The 16,596-nt window shown below is 51.7% G+C and overlaps 2 protein-coding genes across 8 annotated transcripts; one reads left to right on the plus strand and one right to left on the minus strand.

The window, feature by feature from the left end:
* Window positions 1-340: 340 nt before the first annotated feature.
* Window positions 341-4,189, minus strand: RPL10A (ribosomal protein L10a). Of its 3 annotated transcripts, none has more exons than XM_065698125.1 (6): window positions 3,831-4,189; window positions 3,532-3,603; window positions 3,375-3,455; window positions 2,881-3,029; window positions 1,823-1,995; window positions 341-541 (listed from the first exon to the last, which is right to left on the minus strand). In XM_065698125.1, the coding sequence occupies exons 1-6, from the start codon at window positions 3,833-3,835 to the stop codon at window positions 371-373; spliced, it is 651 nt and encodes a 216-aa protein (XP_065554197.1). In that variant the 5' UTR covers window positions 3,836-4,189; the 3' UTR covers window positions 341-370. The 3 variants fall into 3 exon arrangements, with proteins under 3 accessions (XP_065554197.1, XP_065554196.1, XP_065554198.1); XM_065698124.1 differs by having other exon boundaries at window positions 3,532-3,606; XM_065698126.1 differs by lacking the exons at window positions 3,375-3,455; window positions 3,532-3,603; window positions 3,831-4,189 and adding an exon at window positions 3,111-3,356.
* Window positions 3,967-15,764, plus strand: ZNF76 (zinc finger protein 76). 5 transcript variants are annotated; one of them, XM_065698121.1, is made up of 15 exons: window positions 3,967-4,235; window positions 5,483-5,673; window positions 7,024-7,104; window positions 8,567-8,644; window positions 8,794-8,996; window positions 9,785-9,862; window positions 10,465-10,578; window positions 10,825-10,900; window positions 11,252-11,377; window positions 11,958-12,137; window positions 12,657-12,887; window positions 13,291-13,436; window positions 14,173-14,325; window positions 14,438-14,551; window positions 14,889-15,764. In XM_065698121.1, the coding sequence occupies exons 2-15, from the start codon at window positions 5,601-5,603 to the stop codon at window positions 14,991-14,993; spliced, it is 1,758 nt and encodes a 585-aa protein (XP_065554193.1). In that variant the 5' UTR covers window positions 3,967-4,235; window positions 5,483-5,600; the 3' UTR covers window positions 14,994-15,764. The 5 variants fall into 5 exon arrangements, with proteins under 5 accessions (XP_065554193.1, XP_065554191.1, XP_065554195.1 ...); XM_065698119.1 differs by lacking the exon at window positions 3,967-4,235 and adding an exon at window positions 4,282-4,360; XM_065698120.1 differs by lacking the exon at window positions 3,967-4,235 and adding an exon at window positions 4,373-4,790.
* Window positions 15,765-16,596: the final 832 nt, after the last annotated feature.

A 16,596-nucleotide genomic window follows, 5' to 3' on the forward strand; every position in this document is an offset into this window, starting at 1 on the left:
GGCTTCAGGGAACTCCAGCACAAGGGAAAGATCTCCTGCACTGCAAGCTGGGGGGCTCAAAGGGTTACAGTGACTGTTGAGCACCACACACCTTCAGCTGTGGGTAACCACCTCAGTTTTGCTTGCTCAGGATGCGAGTGGAGCTGTTCCCCCTCCCCGCCCTGCTCTAAATACATGACAGTGAAGTTACTTCCCTCAAAAGCTCTGATAGCCTCATACTCTGCTCCAATTCATACCCCTGTCAGCTCAACAGCACTGGAGAACTCTTGTGCTACAAGGAAGCAAACAGCTCTTTGGCAAACCCTTCCCAACCAGTTCTGGAGGAACACAACCAAACAGCTGAAGGTATCCTAAGTTTATTGCTGCCCCATTAGTAAAGGCGCTGGGGCTTCCCCATGGTGCTCTTGATGTACAGAGCACGCACGTTCTGCCAGTTCTTCTTCAGCAAGGACACCAGGAAGTTGATGGCAAGGTGGATGTTGTAGACGAGTTCATCCTCTGTCATCTTCACATGACCAACGGCCACAGCCAGACAGAGCACCTGAGGGACAAGGACACCACGGTCACTGATGCAGATAAGAGGTTTTGTGGGGAAAAATGAAAGATTACAGCAAAGTGATTGACAAAACAGCTGAACTAAGTGGGGTATCAAATTCCCTAGATACCACTGGACACGACTTCTCCACCTTATCTACAGGTGCTTCCACAGAGCAAATTGTGTTTGGCACATAGCTCCCATGAACACGTCTGGTAGCATCTGGATGCCACCTCTGAACAGCACCTAGGCTCCTCAGAGAGCAAAGGGGACCTAGAAAAGGAAATGAGCACCAGTGCCTCCCAAAGATGTGAAAACTGGGAATGACACGTAACACATGGTGCCAAAGAGGCACTAGAGTGGGAGCAGACCTCTGTTTTAACCATGCTCCCCACCAACCTGCTCATGGAGCAGCATGAAATGTTCCCTGCAAACCCCTAGCCCCACACAGAACAGGCAGTTAGCTCCAAACTTCACTGTGAAGCACGGCCCCAGCTTCACTTTTTGTCTCGGGCACCAACCACCAGCCCTTTCTTTCCATGCGCAAGAGGTTGAGAAGCCTCTGCCTGCCAGGCTGGATGAGGAGCTTGTAAGTCAGCATTCCCCACAGGCACAAGACAAAGGGACTTACGAGCAAGCTGACAGGCAAAGTGTCACGACATCATTAGCTCAGTTACTTAAAAAGCTCCAGCATTTGGAAACTATCACATTTGCTCTGCCCTCCCAGTTGCTGTGCCCCCAGGCACACAACAGCTGGTGTTCAAGGGTGTACCTCAGTGAGCAGAGCTGTTACTTCTGAGTAACACCCACGAGTCACACTTAAACCACTGAGACAAGACGCCTGAACAGGTTATTTTGGCTCTGGGGAGTCAACTTGCTTTCACGCCTCTTGACAGCAAGAGTAGACATCTACAGAGCTGCTCCAGAGCCGCTTGCAAAGTCAAGTTCCAAACCTGCTTCTGGCAAAGCATTGCTGAGTGCACAGACCCACAGGGGCTGCACCCTGCAAATGTCACCCACTTGCTGTACAAAGTGTTAATTATAACCGTGCTCTGCATTGAAACATCATCTCATCATCATCTGTTCTCAGATCCTTCAGCCACAGATGAATTATGTCTCCTTTCTAGCCAGCAGCTGATGATGAGGGAGCCTCATGGTCACCAGGCACTGTCTTAGGAAGGCACTCGAGGGACACCTACAGCCCAGCCCAGATATCGCAGCCATGTCGGAGTGACCACCCCAGTCACAAGCAGGAAGCTGCCCTGGAGAGGAAAACCTCTGCTTTACCTTCTTCATCTGAAACTTGATGGTAGATTTGACCTCATCAACCTTGGCCACCAGGTTCTCATTGTGAGTGAGAAGAGAAGGGAATTTGCCAGCTTTGTTCAGCCCTGGTCCCAGGATTCGAGGAATCTGCTTGATCAAGGACTCAGAAGCCAGGAAGGCGTCGTACTTCTTGGCTGAGGAAAGAACCAACATGGGTAAGGATGGGCTCTCAACTCTTTGACACCGAACTCGAAGACTGTGCTGCTCCTCTCTCAGCATGCACCTTCTGACATTGAGTCCTGCCTACTTGAACCCAACCTGGTTTTACTACTGTATCAAACTTACTCCTGTCACAACAGCCAAACCCACCAGCACTCAGCTTCACACCCTGACAGCACACTGAACTGCGCACAGCTCATTTCCCTGAAGAAAGTGGCATTTATTGAGCCAGAGGTGACCAACGCTGAACTCTGAGCTCCAAGAGCCTCCCACCACAGCCTGGGCACATCTGGATGGGCAGATGTCTCATACACCTTAGAGAGGCTGAGCTAGCAGCCATGGTATCCCATCTCATTTCCTTATTATGTACAACTTCATGGCTAATTACAGATTAAGCAGGAAGGTTTTCTTGCCTGCCCAAGGTATGTATCATTTTGACTTTGCCTTTACAAGGAGAGAAGGATTTTATCACTTAGTAAGTGAAAATACGCAAATTTCATTTCCTTCATGCAAATACTGCAGGACTAAATCCAACTTCTGCCTCCAGCTTCCCAACCAGGAACGTGAAGAACACCAAGTAAGGGTGACACCAAAGACAGGAACATTTCCTATATCCCTCCCTTCCACAGGGGCTCCTCCTTCCAGGAGGGCTGACCTGTCACACCTCCTGCACTGCTAACTGCTGGCTTTTCAGGGTAGTTTCTAGCCCGACTGCCGTACTCCAGGCTGACCCTGGTCAGCTTCCTATTCCCTGCAGTTACCCACAACATGAAAATCTGAGCACATGAAAAGCCATCTTGCTTAGCCAGCCCTCCCATTCCAGCCAGGGCACTCCAAGCCCGATCCACACCACCACTCACCCAGCTTCTTCACCAGCTTCTTGTTTTTGTTGAGCTTCTTCAAAGCTTCTATGTCCATGTGAGGGATGTCAACTGCTTTGGCCTCATCACAGTGCTGCTGGTCCCCCAGCAGGCACACAGAGAACTTGGGCCGTGGAGTTGACTTCAGCCTGGAGACAGAGGGTCTGAATTACTATAAACCTCCTGCACCACACACTCTTCCATGGGAGCCAACACAAGAAATACCTTACCACAGCGCCTGCACCTCTTCCTTCACAGCTGCTAACCTGCCTTCCCCAGCAGGTCGGTGGGGACAGCACCCACCTCCCCTCATGTTTTAAGACCCAGGGTTGGGGTCCGTCCAGCCGCACCCATTTAACCGGGGTGGTCTGAACTACCCGAGCGGTTCAGCGCCGCGCCCTCACGCTGCAGCAGCCGTCCTGCCCCATGGCAGTGCCCGGCAGCGCAGGGAGGGCACGGGCTGAAGGCTGGGTGGGAGCAAGAGGAGGCCGAACCTGACGGTGCCGGAGAAGCGCTTGTCTTTCTGCGGGTCGTAGTTCTTGAGGCTGATCTGCAGCTCCACCGTCTCCACAAACCTGGGGGATGGGAGAGCAGGTGAGGGCACAGCCGGGCAGGCGATGCCCCGGTCCCACCGCAGCACAGAGCTCTTACTTGCGCTTCTTGACCTTGCTGCCCTGCAGCACCTCCTTCACCGCCTCGTACAGGGTGTCGCGGGAGACCTTGCTGCTGCGGGGGGGGAAACAACGCGGGCTCAGCGCGGACCCGGCCCGCACCTCCTGCGGGGACGAGGCCGCTGAGCCCGCCCTGGCCCGCTCGCGCTCCCCCTCGGGCTGCCCCCGCCATCAGCCCCCGCTCCCCACTCCCCGCAGCCGCCTGGCGGCCGCGGAAACACGCAGATGGGGGTGGATGGGGCCAGATGGCGGCGGATGGCGCTGGGGGCCGGCACCCACCTCATGATGGCGGCGGCCTTACCGGACCGAAAGAGACTAGTGCCCCCCCGCGGCGAGATAAATAGGGGCGTGAATCTCGCGAGACTTGGGGCGCGCCTTGCTGGGGGCGGTGAGCGCGGCACGGCGAGGCCGCCATGTTGAGAGCGGCCGGACTGGCTTCGCCTCCCGGCTGCCCCGGCGAGCAGCCCGCCGCCGCCGCCGCCGCTGCTCAGCGCCACCCGCGGGTCCTGCCGCCCCGGCTGTGCCCGGCTGCGGAGGGGCTGCGGCAGGGCACGGCTCCTGAGGGAAACCCGTGGCTTCAATGTCAGCACTACGCATGCGCGTCGTCGCGCTCGCACTGAGTTAGCTCTGCCGGCCCAGTTCCGGGGGGCCGGGGTTGCTGTGCCCCGGAACCTGTATGACAAGGTAGGAGCGGCCGAGGACCGGAGGGGGGTGTTGTCGTTATGCGTGTTGCGGGGCAGGGTGAGCTGGGGCCGGACCGCGGTGCATGATGGTCAAGAGGCGGGCTCGGTGCCGTCGCGTTTCCTCAGGTTGGTGTCGGCGGCTGGGGAGGTCGGCCGGCGCGGGCTGAGGCGGTGGCTGAGGGGCCGCCGGATCCCTGGATAACGGCGGGGGGGGAGCCCCGCCGTGTCTCCCCGCCATCCCCCGAGCACTTGGGCCCGTCCTGCCTCTCCCCTCAGGGCTCACCGTGGCACAAGGCCCGGCCCTGCCGTTGGGGCACGTCCTCTGTCACCCCCCGGGCTGGCTTCGCGCTGCAGCCTGTGCTTGGTGTTCCTCAGGCAGCGCCTGCCCCATCTCTTCCAGGGGGTTGCGGCCCCTCCAGCCGTTTGCATGGCAGCCACAGCAGCGCAGAGGGTCCTCTGTTCCCCAGCTGCCCTGCTGTGACTGGGCGTTTGCTGGGGAATGAGCTGTAACACTTATCGGGAGGTAACCACTGAAAGCTAAGCAGAATCTGCTGCGGTGAGTGAGGAGGTGTCTGCTGGGTTTAGGGAGCCCTTGGGTTAAAGGGCATTGAGCATGGCACAAAGCCTGGCTGTGCCCACGGATCCTGCAGTGTTAGGCAGAGTGGTCAGACTTGTTCCTGGAAATCAAAAGGGTAAAATATGAGACTATCTCAGAGATGACTTGTGAAGAGTCCAGTACAGCTGCTTTTAAAGTTCATCTATCAGAAAAGTGCCTCCAGCGAAATGCTCTTGTCGGGGTGTAGGTGTTTTAACATCATCTCCTTATAGCCTGAAATTCTGTTCCTCAGAAGCCCAGGAATTGGACAGGAAAGGGAAGAGAGAAAGCTTCCATGTACAAAGCTCATTGTGCTGCTCATCTTGCAGTACAGGATACCCTCAGCCTGCAGGTTCACACTTTAAAGTATTCTGAAACCTTTCTTGCAGGTCATGTGGAGGATGGGAAGGGCTTGAATGGGGCATTTACAATATCTCTAAGAAGAGTCTGTTGATTCACTCAGTTGTTAAGCTTTATCTTATACTTACCTGTGGAATAGATTTACTCCTGCTTGCCATTGGTATACATCTTTTGACCAGTTTAATCTTTTATAATCTGAAAAATCATTTGCCATTTAAACCTTTCTTAATGTGCAAAAGTGGCTATACATATGTTGGGTGAAAAGAAAATTTGAATTGTTCTTTTTATTCAAGGCTTACAACAAGAACACAGCTCGTTGTTCCACAGACCTCTTGCTCTGTGTCCTGGTGCTCTCTACGAGCACTTTGAGTAAAGTGAAATTCATGTCTGAGGACCAGCCATCGGGACAGGATGGAGAGCTTGGGCCTGCAAACAGTGACCCTTAGTGACGGGATGACAGCCTACATTCAGCAGGCTGTCAAAGGTAATGGTTCCTTTGGGCTATGAATCATAGAATCATAGAATAGTTAGGGTTAGGAAGGACCTTAATATCATCTAGTTTAAGTCTCAAAGTGTCTTGATTGAGTCTGAAATTCAAGTCAGAACTTATCAAAAGTGCCCTCATGGTGTGCAAACCATGTGTGATTCCTTTGTACAGGAGGCTGGCAGCTCTCTGTTAGATCCACATCCACAGTGATGCAGTAGAAATCAAACATGCCTCTGGCTGGAAATAAAGCTTTTGAGATGGGAGAGTTGTTGCTGTAGAAAATAAAGGTTCTGTTCAGACTAGAGTGAGCCCTGGAATAACTGGGAAAATGGAGTTCACACTGTGACCTGCAGGACTCTATCCAACCCTGAAGCTAAGCAGGATGGTATATTTCATTGAGATGCAGAGAATTTGATTCCCAGTAGTGCTTTTCTCACTCAAAAGTGGGGCTGAGCTTGGTGTTGACTAACTGAAGCAGTGCCAAATTCAGTACCTGCTCTGATTTTGGTGGCTGTGAGGTGCTGCTTCCTTCACCACCCACTGTTCCTGAGAAAAGGAGCATGGTTTTTCCCAGCCTGTAGAATAGGAAGGTTGAGTTGCAAGGCTTCGTGTCCTGGGGATTCCTCTCTTGCTTGCCTTTCTGTGGAAACTTGATAAGTTCGTTACATGTGGAGTTGGACTGTCTTGAAACCACCAGGTTTTGTGATAACTTGCCCCCCTGACATTGTGCACCAGGTGAAAGCAACTTGGGCTCCTCATGTTGCAGTGAGATAGAACAATGTCCTCTCTGCATCAAATGATTTGGGAACTAAAACATACTATAATTCAGAGTTACACTATTGGAAGAGTCCAATGTTCACAGCCCATCAAGGGTGGCATCGCTTTGTGCCCCTTTATGCACTATAACTTCTCCCCAAGAGTTTATCCTTCATCAAAGCAGAAGAAAATAAAGCTCCAGGCCCTTGCTGATGCCAGTGAAAGCTCCCAGATGATTTTTTTCCCAAGCACAAGTGTAACTGCTTTCTACTTTAGATCCAAAATACTTAGCACACATCATTCTTTCTGCTTCTTGGCTCACAGACCTGTGAAGAGCAGCTTGTAAGCAAGCAATAACAGGTTCTTTGTCTTGTATCCTTTTGTCTAGATAAAGGAAGCTCCAGCATTTCTAGGAAGTGCCTCTATGGCTATTCAGGGAAAAGCTTCATAAGTAACAGCCTATAAGTAGCAGTTTCACTGTCTTCTGGGTGCTGGTTTCCTTGTGAACATGTAGCAAAGGGGACAGCTCATGAGACCAGGAAGACTGGGCTCTGCAGGCAGTGCTGATGGCATGTTTTTTAACTGTTTCAGATGGAAAGCTGGTTGAAGGACAAGTCATTGAACTTGAAGATGGGACCACAGCTTATATCCAACAGGTGACAGTTGAGAAAGGTGGGGACCATAAATTCACCTTTTGCTTTTTAGAAGGATGTTATAAATGTAACTGCAATTGTCTGTATTCCAACAGTAAGGCTCCTCTATTAGCTTGAGCTTTAAGAAGTCCATACAGGTGTAGGGTTTTTTGTCCCTTGCCCATGGTTTTGAGGTTGAATGAGCAAGGACACAGAACATGTGATTTCCTGCAATCTGACAAGGCCAATTTGCTGGTGATGTAAGCAGCAGTTTAAGTGTTGTTTCACCTGTGCGCTCTCCCACAGTTGCCAGTCTGACAGATCACGAGTCTGCAGGCAAGGCCAGGAGCTGTGCGCTGTGTTTATGCCAACTACAGAGCCCAAACAAAGTGTTTTTCCTGTGGGAAAAGCTGGACAGCAATTTCCTCTGAACCAGGAGATAATATATTAATTCTGCAATAGGTGTTTGGGTATGTGGGGTTGTTGGAAGCAATGACCCATTAGCCAATGTCATCTCTGAAATGAGGTGGTGTTAAATAATCTGAGAGGTGTTGGGAATTCAATTCATGTGGCAGGCACCAGAGTGGCACAGAGGAATCCTTTCTGACCATGGTAAGATGTAAAAGGGCAGGTAGAAAGAGCTCTGTTGCTCTGGGCAGTTCTTCTTTCACCCTCCAAAGCTTCTTGTGACCCACCTCCCTTTTCTGTTCCTAAATGGTTGCTTGAAACCCACTTTGTGTTCTTGGCTGTGCCCTTTTCCTCCTTTCATCCTCTTCCCTGCCTCCAAACACAGTGAGAGGGGTTTTCCTTCTCACCTGTTTCCCCTGCTATGGGATGTTTGTGTTCTCCTTTACACACACCTGTGCCAAAGTCATCACAGAATCACAGAATAGTTAGGGTTGGAAAGGAGCTTAAGATTATCCAGTTCCATCCCCCCTGCCATGGGCAGGGACACCTCGCCCTAAACTGTGTCACCCAGCGCTCTGATCAGCCTGGCCTTGAACACTGCCAGGGATGGAGCATTCACAACTTGGGCAATCCATTCCAGTGCTTCACCACCCTCACTGTAAAGAACTTCTTCCTTATATCCAATCTAAACTTCCCCTGTTTAAGTTCTAACCATTTACCCCTTGTCCTATTGCTACAGTTCCTACACTTCCTAATGAAGAGTCCCTCCCCAGCATCCTTACAGGCCCCCTTCAGATGCTGGAAGGCTGCTGTCGTTTGTGTGTGGGACATAAGTTGGCATTTTTAATGGGTGATACTCTGCATTTAGCCCAATGAGCTAAAGAAGTGTGGCAAAGCTATGCTTGAAGCCTTAAAAACCTCATAATTCATGTTGGAAGGGCTGAAATGGCATCTTAAGACCTATAGGTGTAGTTGACTTTCAGTGTAAGCAGGCAGCCCTGCTGTGTCCTCCTCTGTGGGCTGAATGGTTCAGGAGCTTCCCCTCTGTTCTGAGTGTTCCAGTAAGGTGTGTATATCTTTTTGTTCTCTTTTAGAGTCTGTGGCTTTTGAAGATGGTCAGCCAGTGGTGTTGGAAGACGGCAGTATGGCCTACATACACAACACAGCTAAAGGTAAAGACCATTCCCTGTTCTTCCCTTGGCAGCTGGAGTAGAAGCTGTTACATAGTTCCAAGGCTGTAGATAGCCCAGGAGATGAAGAGTGCTTCTTACTCAGCAGCCTTTTCACACTGGATTTGTTGGTTTCCTCTTTCCACTTACAGAGTGTTACGACCCCAACACCTTCGAGGCCGTCCAGCTGGAGGATGGCTCCACTGCCTACATACACCGTCCTGTCATCATGCCACCAGGCAGCACCATCCTGGAAGTGCAGGCAGAAACTGGGCTGGAGGAGTTGGCTGGAGAGGAGGAAGATGATGCGTTTGATGTGGAGACCATTAATGCATTAAAGCAGTACACCAGTAAGGTGAGGACACAGTGCTTCTTTCATGGTCTGGGTGTAGTAGTCCACATGTGGTCTGAGGTTGTAGTGTCCTCCCTTCGTTAGTGCTTTTGTGTATTTGTTTTTCGGCACTGCCACCTTTGAGAAGAGAAACTGGACAGGGCTCCAGTGAGGGCACCACTCACAATAGGTGATACTTGAGGACCTAGAGCAGGACAGTTTTCTGCTGGACCCTCTAGCTAGTTCCTGCAGAGTGCTGAGCCTACCACCCTTAACCTGCTGCAGGCACACATTTGGGAAGAGCAGAGCTGCTGTGTACAGCTTGGATTGGTTTCTTCCTTGCTTTAAATGTCCCTCCTTGTAGGTGTTTTCTTCCTGTTTGCCTGACTTCCCTGGGTATGATGTTCTGTTCCACAGATTATCCAGGCAGCAGCTCAAGACTAGTATTTTACATTGCAGGAGTGCATAAGTTATGACCACTGTCCATCAGGTTGATAAAGGCCTTAAAACCCAGAATAGCTTCACATCTAATGTGTTGTCACTGCAGTGCTCCATCGGAATGTCTTGAGTGCTGCCATTTTCTCCCATCTTCATGGTGTTGCATGAGAAGGGGCTACCTGGAGCATGCTGATACAGTGCTCAGCTGGGCAGCAGTAAGATTTGCCCATGGAGACCTTTCTGCTGTGGTATGACCTCACTCTCTGGAGAAGAGTGTGTTGTCACTGTAGATATAAGTGCTTCCTGCTTGGGGTGCTTGTCTGCTCTATGCCGTACAAGGAGGCATGAGCAGGGCTGTGCTTCTTTACTTGCAGGCTTCTGACAAGGAAGAGGAGGGAGTGACAGACCCCTGCCACAGGAAGAGTGAGGACTCCAGCAATGTCTCTTCCCAGGTCTGAATTTCTTAGTGATACATTCCTGAAATCAGGCCAAAAACTCCTCTTCATGCAGAGCACTTTGCCAGGTAGTAGTTAGCAAAGCTTTGTGGCTTCTCTGCAAATTTAGCAAATATATTAGCTGCAAGTTTTACAAATGAGCTAAGGGAAGCACAAAGAGGTAAGTTATGTGTGCGAGAATACCCAGTGTGAATGTGGAGGTGGGAATGGGAAACGCTGGTTCCTAGACCTGCGTTCTGTCACATGGGTTGCATCATATGTGTACAAGCTGTTTGTAAGGACATGTGAGGGTGTTGAAGCGCTGGCACAGGGCGCCCAGAGAAGCTGTGGCCGCCCCATCCCTGGCAGTGTTCAAGGCCAGGTTGGACACAGGGGCTTGGAGCAAGCTGCTCTAGTAGAAGGTGTCCTTGCCCATGGCAGAGGGTTGGAACTGGATGATCTTAAGGTCCTTTCCAACCGAAACCATTCCACGATTCTGTGGTTTTGTGAGGATAACTGAAGGAGTGCATATGAATAGCAAAGAGGGAAATTATTTGTGTGGGATTCACAAAACCTGCTGTAGTGGCTCATTGAATTAACTCCCATACATCTTTTGGCAGGATTTGCAGGAGGAAGTGCGGAGCAGTGAGAAGAGGCCGCAGGTTGGCAGCAAAGCTTTCCGCTGTGGGTACAAAGGCTGTGGCCGCCTCTATACCACCGCCCATCATCTAAAGGTAAAGCAGATAACATCCAGTCATGCAGACCAGACACATCCCCATGTTACGGTGCCAGGTTGGAATGCTGCTGTGGAAAAGCCTGAGTTGTATCCTTGGCTCACCAAGAGATCCAGATGTGTAACTAGCCAAGGTGAAGTCCAGCAGAGAACTTCAGATTCTCCCCACCAGCTAGATTTCTCCACACTTTGTCCTTTCCTCCTTGTCTTGGACTTCATTTTAGGGACCTGTTCTTTCTTTTTCCAGGTCCACGAACGTGTTCACACAGGTGACAAGCCGTATACGTGTGACTTCCCAAGCTGTGGGAAAGCATTTGCTACAGGTAGCAGTTTCTCTTCTGCGTAAATTTTGTTTTCTGTCCAGTCCAAACCACTCTTGAGCATCATCCCTGGCTCTTTTTCCAGCCGAGCACAATGAGCATAGCTTTCAAAGCCTTCTGAGCAGGAATTGTAGCATAGGAGACTGTCTGAGACTTGACTGATGATGAAGATTTGAGCTACGAGAAGCAGCCGAGTTGTCAGTTGTGTTGTGAGGCTGTTTGGGTATTTCTTCTCCTTCAGCTATGCAGGCACAGGACAGACATCCGAAAATGCATGAGCTGAGACGTGATACACAGCTTGCCATGTTGTTTCCTTCTTGTTATAAAATTAATCATGGTTTCTTTCCTGGACAGGATATGGGCTGAAGAGCCACATGAGAACACATACTGGTGAGAAACCATACAAGTGTCCAGAAGATTTGTGTAGCAAAGCCTTCAAAACCTCTGGGGATCTTCAGAAGCACATCCGGACACACACAGGTGAGCAGTACAGGAATAGAACTGAGCTGCTTCTTGAAAGGGTCCTCCAAGATACTCCAAGTACTGCTTCAGCCTTTGTCCAGGATGTGCCTTTATGAATCTTGGTTGAAACAAGGCAGACCTGAAGCTGTCTTCAGACAGAAGTAGATGGGTTGTAGAAGTAGTACTAGGGATTCTTGACTATGTTACAAACAACACAGCAAAAGGGGTAGTGGTGCCAGTGCTGCTAGAGAAATATGCCAGCATTTGGATCTGATTGAGGTCTTGTTGTAATACTGTGGAGGAGGGAAGTTGAGGTTGGATCTAAGGCAGAAGCTGTTCCCTGTGAGGGTGCTGAGGCACTGGCACAGGGTGCCCAGAGAAGCTGTGGCTGCCCCATCCCTGGCAGTGCTCAAGGCCAGGTTGGACACAGGGGCTTGGAGCAAGCTGCTCCAGTGGAAGGTATCCCTCTCCATGGCACGGGTTGGAGCTGGATGAGCTTTAAGGTACCTTCCAACCCAAACCATTCCATGATACAAGTGTCCAGGGCATTCCAGGTAGCTGAACTGTAGCAGGACTCTCATCCACGTTACTCTTGCAGGTGAACGGCCCTTCAAGTGCCCCTTTGTGGGCTGTGGCCGCTCTTTCACCACATCCAACATCCGGAAGGTTCACATCCGAACGCACACAGGCGAGCGGCCGTACATGTGTCCCGAGCCCAACTGTGGGAGAGGTTTCACCAGTGCCACCAATTACAAGAACCACATGAGAATCCACACAGGTAAGAGGAGAGAGGGAAGCACAGACAGCTCCTCCCCAGTCAGCCAGCTGTACTCACAGCCTGTGGTGGCTGGGAAGTCTGTGGGGCTGAAATGGCATTTCCAGGCATTGCAGGGGTAGATCTGGGGGTAGCCAGAGAGCTACAGGAAACAGGAATCACTTTATTGGGCTGACTATTGTTTCACTGGTCTGTCTCCAGCTATTTGCTCTTCATGGGCATGAGGAGGACAAGAGGAAACTGCCTCAGGCTGCGCCAGGGGAGGTTTAAACTGGACATTAGGAACAATTCCTTCCCCAAAGGGTGCTCAGGCATTGGAACAGGCTGCCCAGGGCAGTGCTGGAGTCACCGTCCCTGCAAGTGTTCACACACCGTGTAGCCGAGGCCTCAGTGCCATGGGTTAGTGGTGGCCTTTGCAATGCTGGGGAACAGTTGGACTTGATCTTAAAGATCTTTTCCAACCTGGTTGATTGTATGAGGAGGGTGAGTGGGTCAAGCTCTGCTCTGTGGCCTCTGCCCTAGGAGAGAAGCCGTACATGTGCACTGTTCCAGGCTGTGGAAAGCGCTTCACTGAGTACTCCAGCCTCTACAAACACCACGTGGTGCACACCCACTGCAAACCCTACACCTGCAGTTGCTGTGGCAAGACCTACCGCCAGGCCTCCACGCTGGCCATGCACAAGCGCAGCAGCCACGAGGTGGAGGCCACGGAGGAAAGTGAACAGGCCCTCTATGAACAGCAGCAGCTGGAGGGTGAGCAACCAGCCACTGTCCTGTCACTTACGACAGGCTTTTGGGTCATTCCTGCATCAGGAATGTGACAAAGGGGAGAGAAGTGACAGCCAGAGCTTGCAGCTGCTCCCCTCTCAGAGCCAGGTCTTGTGCTTTGGCCTCCTGCCTCCCTTATAAAACCCAGATCTGTGTCACAGACAAGAGAAAAGGGCTTCCCGTGGTACTTACTCTATGTCACGGGTTGGGAATGGGCTCCTGCCTATTTGTTAGTACAGGGAGAGGTAAAGACTCTCCTTCCCAGGCCAACACTGGGCTGTTGTCATGATCCTCTGTGCTGGCACTAGGCAGGTCCCAGGGTCAGGCGTGTGCCTTCACACTGATGAGCACATCTCACCCCTTTTGCTCTTTGCTTTTCCTGACTCAGCTGCTGCTGCTGCTGAGAGGGGCTCCCCTCTAAAGAGCCAGCATACTGCGTTCCTATCAGAGATGGAAGAAAATGAAGAGGAGGAGGAAGATGAAGATGAAATAGCTGCACAGGTTTCAATCATCTCTCAGGATGAGACAGAGCAGGTATGGACACTGACAGACTCCAGCATGTGGGCCGCCTCTACCCCGACTTGGTGTTCTCTTCATGGCTTTTTATCAGCATAAAACAGACCCTTCATGGCTTCATGGGCTCTGTCTGTCCTGAGGGCTCCCTCCCTTACAGCTTTACTCCACTGCTGCAACCTGGATGTGAAGGGTAAAGAAAGGTCCTCTGCTCCCTGACTCGGGGTCTTGCGGGTGTTTGCCCAGGCTTGGCGCAGTGCCTGGCAGCCCTCACCTTCCCAACAGCAGTCAGGACACAGCTTCCAGTCCCTGCTGACACAGGCTGGATTTGGAGATTGTTTTTTCATTAGATACAGCAATGCTTTTCTTGTACTTCCCTCCACCAGCTGCCTGTGTGCCAACTTGGAAGAACTCCCTTCTGTGGCATGGCGCAAAGAAAACAGGCACCATGAGTAACGCTTGTTCAGTCTGAGGTGCTCCCTGCTGCAGCAATGCAGGAGCTGCCCTCAGAGCGTGGAGGGAAGACACTCAGTGGGAAGGGGAGGTGCAGTAGAAGGGGAAGGGGCTGGACCCCTGAAGTCTTCTGAGTTTTCCATTGATCCTGTCCATGACCCTGGGCAAAGTCTTTGGAGTTCTTTGTGCCATGGAGAGAATATTTTATCCTTAGTTGAGACCTTTGTATTGCTAGACGTGGGAGTTGTGTAAGGCTTCCTGAGAAGCCATCCTGGCTGAGAGCATCCACTGTTCTTCCACCCAGGTCAGTTTGTCACAGGAAGACCTGCAGGCCCTGGGCAGCACCGTCAGCATGGTGGCACAGGGCAGTCCTCTCCCCGGGCCTGAGGAGGAGCTGGCGGGTGATGACACACACACTGTGACTGTGGCCAACACCAACGGCATCGAGACGCTGCCGGTACAGACAAAGCTGGGAATGTCCCTTTTATCCTGGCAGAGAAACAGCCTGCTGGAAGGGAACTGCATTGGTGTTTCGAAACATGATGTGTTTTAAATCTTAACTTTTCCAGGTTACCATAGTCACTTCTGAGGCAGTCATGTCTGAGGAATCAGCCATCACACCCCTCCGTCACCAGCAGGTGGCTTTGCTGGCTACTGCCAACGGCACCCACATCGCAGTGCAGGTACCACACAGCTCCTGCCATGTTTCCCTTCATTCCCCCATCCACCCACTGGCTTCAGCACCTTCCCTTGTGCTCTTGCTGCATTGCCTCTTGCCTAGGGCTTCTTCACTCCCAGATACCCTGTGTATAGAGGAGAGTAGGGATACACTCCTTGGATTGCAGAATGCTCCTTTGTAACCAGCCTTGCTGCATGCTAGCCGTGTCTCTGCCTTGCCCCTCTGCTTCATACCTCTGTCACCCACTGCCGACCCCTCACACCTCTGTTCTGCTGGGGGCAGACCCCACCTCTTGATCCCACCTTTTGGGAGCACAGTGTTCTCTTTCTCTTTCCTCCTAGCTAGAAGAGCAGCAGAGCCTGGAGGAAGCCATCAGCATGGCTGCAGCAGCAATGCAATATGAACCTGTGACACTTGATGCAGCTGTGTCTGAGAATGGGTGCTGAGCCCCTGAAGAGCCTCCCAGGCAGGCAGAGAAGGCAGCCCCAGCCTGTTCTCCACAGGGATGGTGGGGGCTGCTGGAACCAGGATGGCCAGCATGGAGAACAGGCTCAGTACATGAGCGATGGAAGGTGTCAGAGCAGCAGCCAGTGTCTGCACCACGCAGCTGGTGAGAGCTGATGCATTGGGCTACAGGAGTCACCCTGTTCAATGTGCTCTTCCCTCAGAGGATGGGTGTCAAAGGCTGCTGCCTTCTCTTGGAGGCTCCAGTGTTTTCCTGGGTTCTGAGCAGCAACTTCGCTGCTCCTTGCCTTGGGCACTGACTGCCTCTGTCTGGAGGAGATGGCAGATAGTGTCTTCTAGTTCACGGCTAAGATCTCCAAGACCTGCCAGTCTTCTGCAGCAGAGGTGAAGCCACAGAGATCTCAGCAGTCTCAGTGTGCAAAATAAGTTTCAGAGGGGCACATTTCCTTCCCACCCCTTAGCTAAGGGGCATGTGGGCAGTTTATGTACAGAAGCATTCAAGCCTCATCAAATCAAGCCCGGGCTGTCCAGGGCTCTGTGTCTGGAGCAGTGACCTGGTGCGGAGTGAGCATCCGGGCTGGCTTCAACAGGAATTCTCCCATCTCTGTCACATCCTTGGGCAAACTTCCTTGGCAGACTCAGTGCTGTGGAGCAGAGCAAAACAATTCCCTCCACTGAAGCCAACCAGCTGAGCCAGGCTTGGGTGTAAATACTGAATTGAAATAAAAACAAACTTTTCTTTCTGAAAAGAAGCACCTTCTCTCTTTCAGCTCCCAGGGCCAGAGGGTGGGTTGTGGTAGTTAGCGGCCTGGGGTTGGTCCCCGTGCGGTTCCTGAGATAGGTCGCTACGCCACCCAAAGGCAACAGGTGGGATGAATGTTACCAGGTCAGGATTAAGGAAGTTCTGGAGGTTTGTAGAATTCATAGAATCAGAATGGTTTGCTTTGGAAGGGACCTTCAAGATCATCTGGTTTTGAATTGGCCAATTGTGTCCTGCCAAAGCTACTGAGGAGGGCGATTAGCATGACGTTGCAGCCTCTCAGCTCCCAGAGTGTGTCTTAGAGGGGCTGAGAGCTCGCTCTTGAATCTTGTCTCAGATCAGGCATTGGCTCTTCCCAGGACTCCTGCAAACCTAGATTGAGGGAATTGTGTCAATACAAGAAAGTGTCTGTGAAGGAATCCTGCAGCCCTCAGAGCTCAGGGGAGAGACGCAGGCTGGCTTCTCATCCCCGCAGGAGGATCCTCAGCCTCTCCACTGGGTAGGTATCTCTGCCTGGGGCAGCCTGTGGACAAAGTGCCAGAAAATCATTTAAGTTGAAAGAGACCTCTAAGATCAAGTCCAACTATAACCCCCATCCCAGTGTGGACTCCCAGCAATCAGATACTTTATTCTTATGGATGTACCCAAGGTCTTTGCAGAGGGTGAGGTTCTGCAGGTGTGGAACAGGCATAACCCAGGAAGGCTGCTGCGGGCTCAGTCTCCTCTCCCCTTCCTTGGTGCAGCTGATCCCAAAACAAGCAGAGCTGGAACCTTTCCAAAAGGCTCCATGCTCCTGGTGCGAGGGGAAACTTCATTTTGATACG

This window comes from Lathamus discolor, chromosome 19, assembly GCF_037157495.1.
Source record: "Lathamus discolor isolate bLatDis1 chromosome 19, bLatDis1.hap1, whole genome shotgun sequence".
Lineage (NCBI taxonomy): Eukaryota > Metazoa > Chordata > Aves > Psittaciformes > Psittacidae > Lathamus > Lathamus discolor.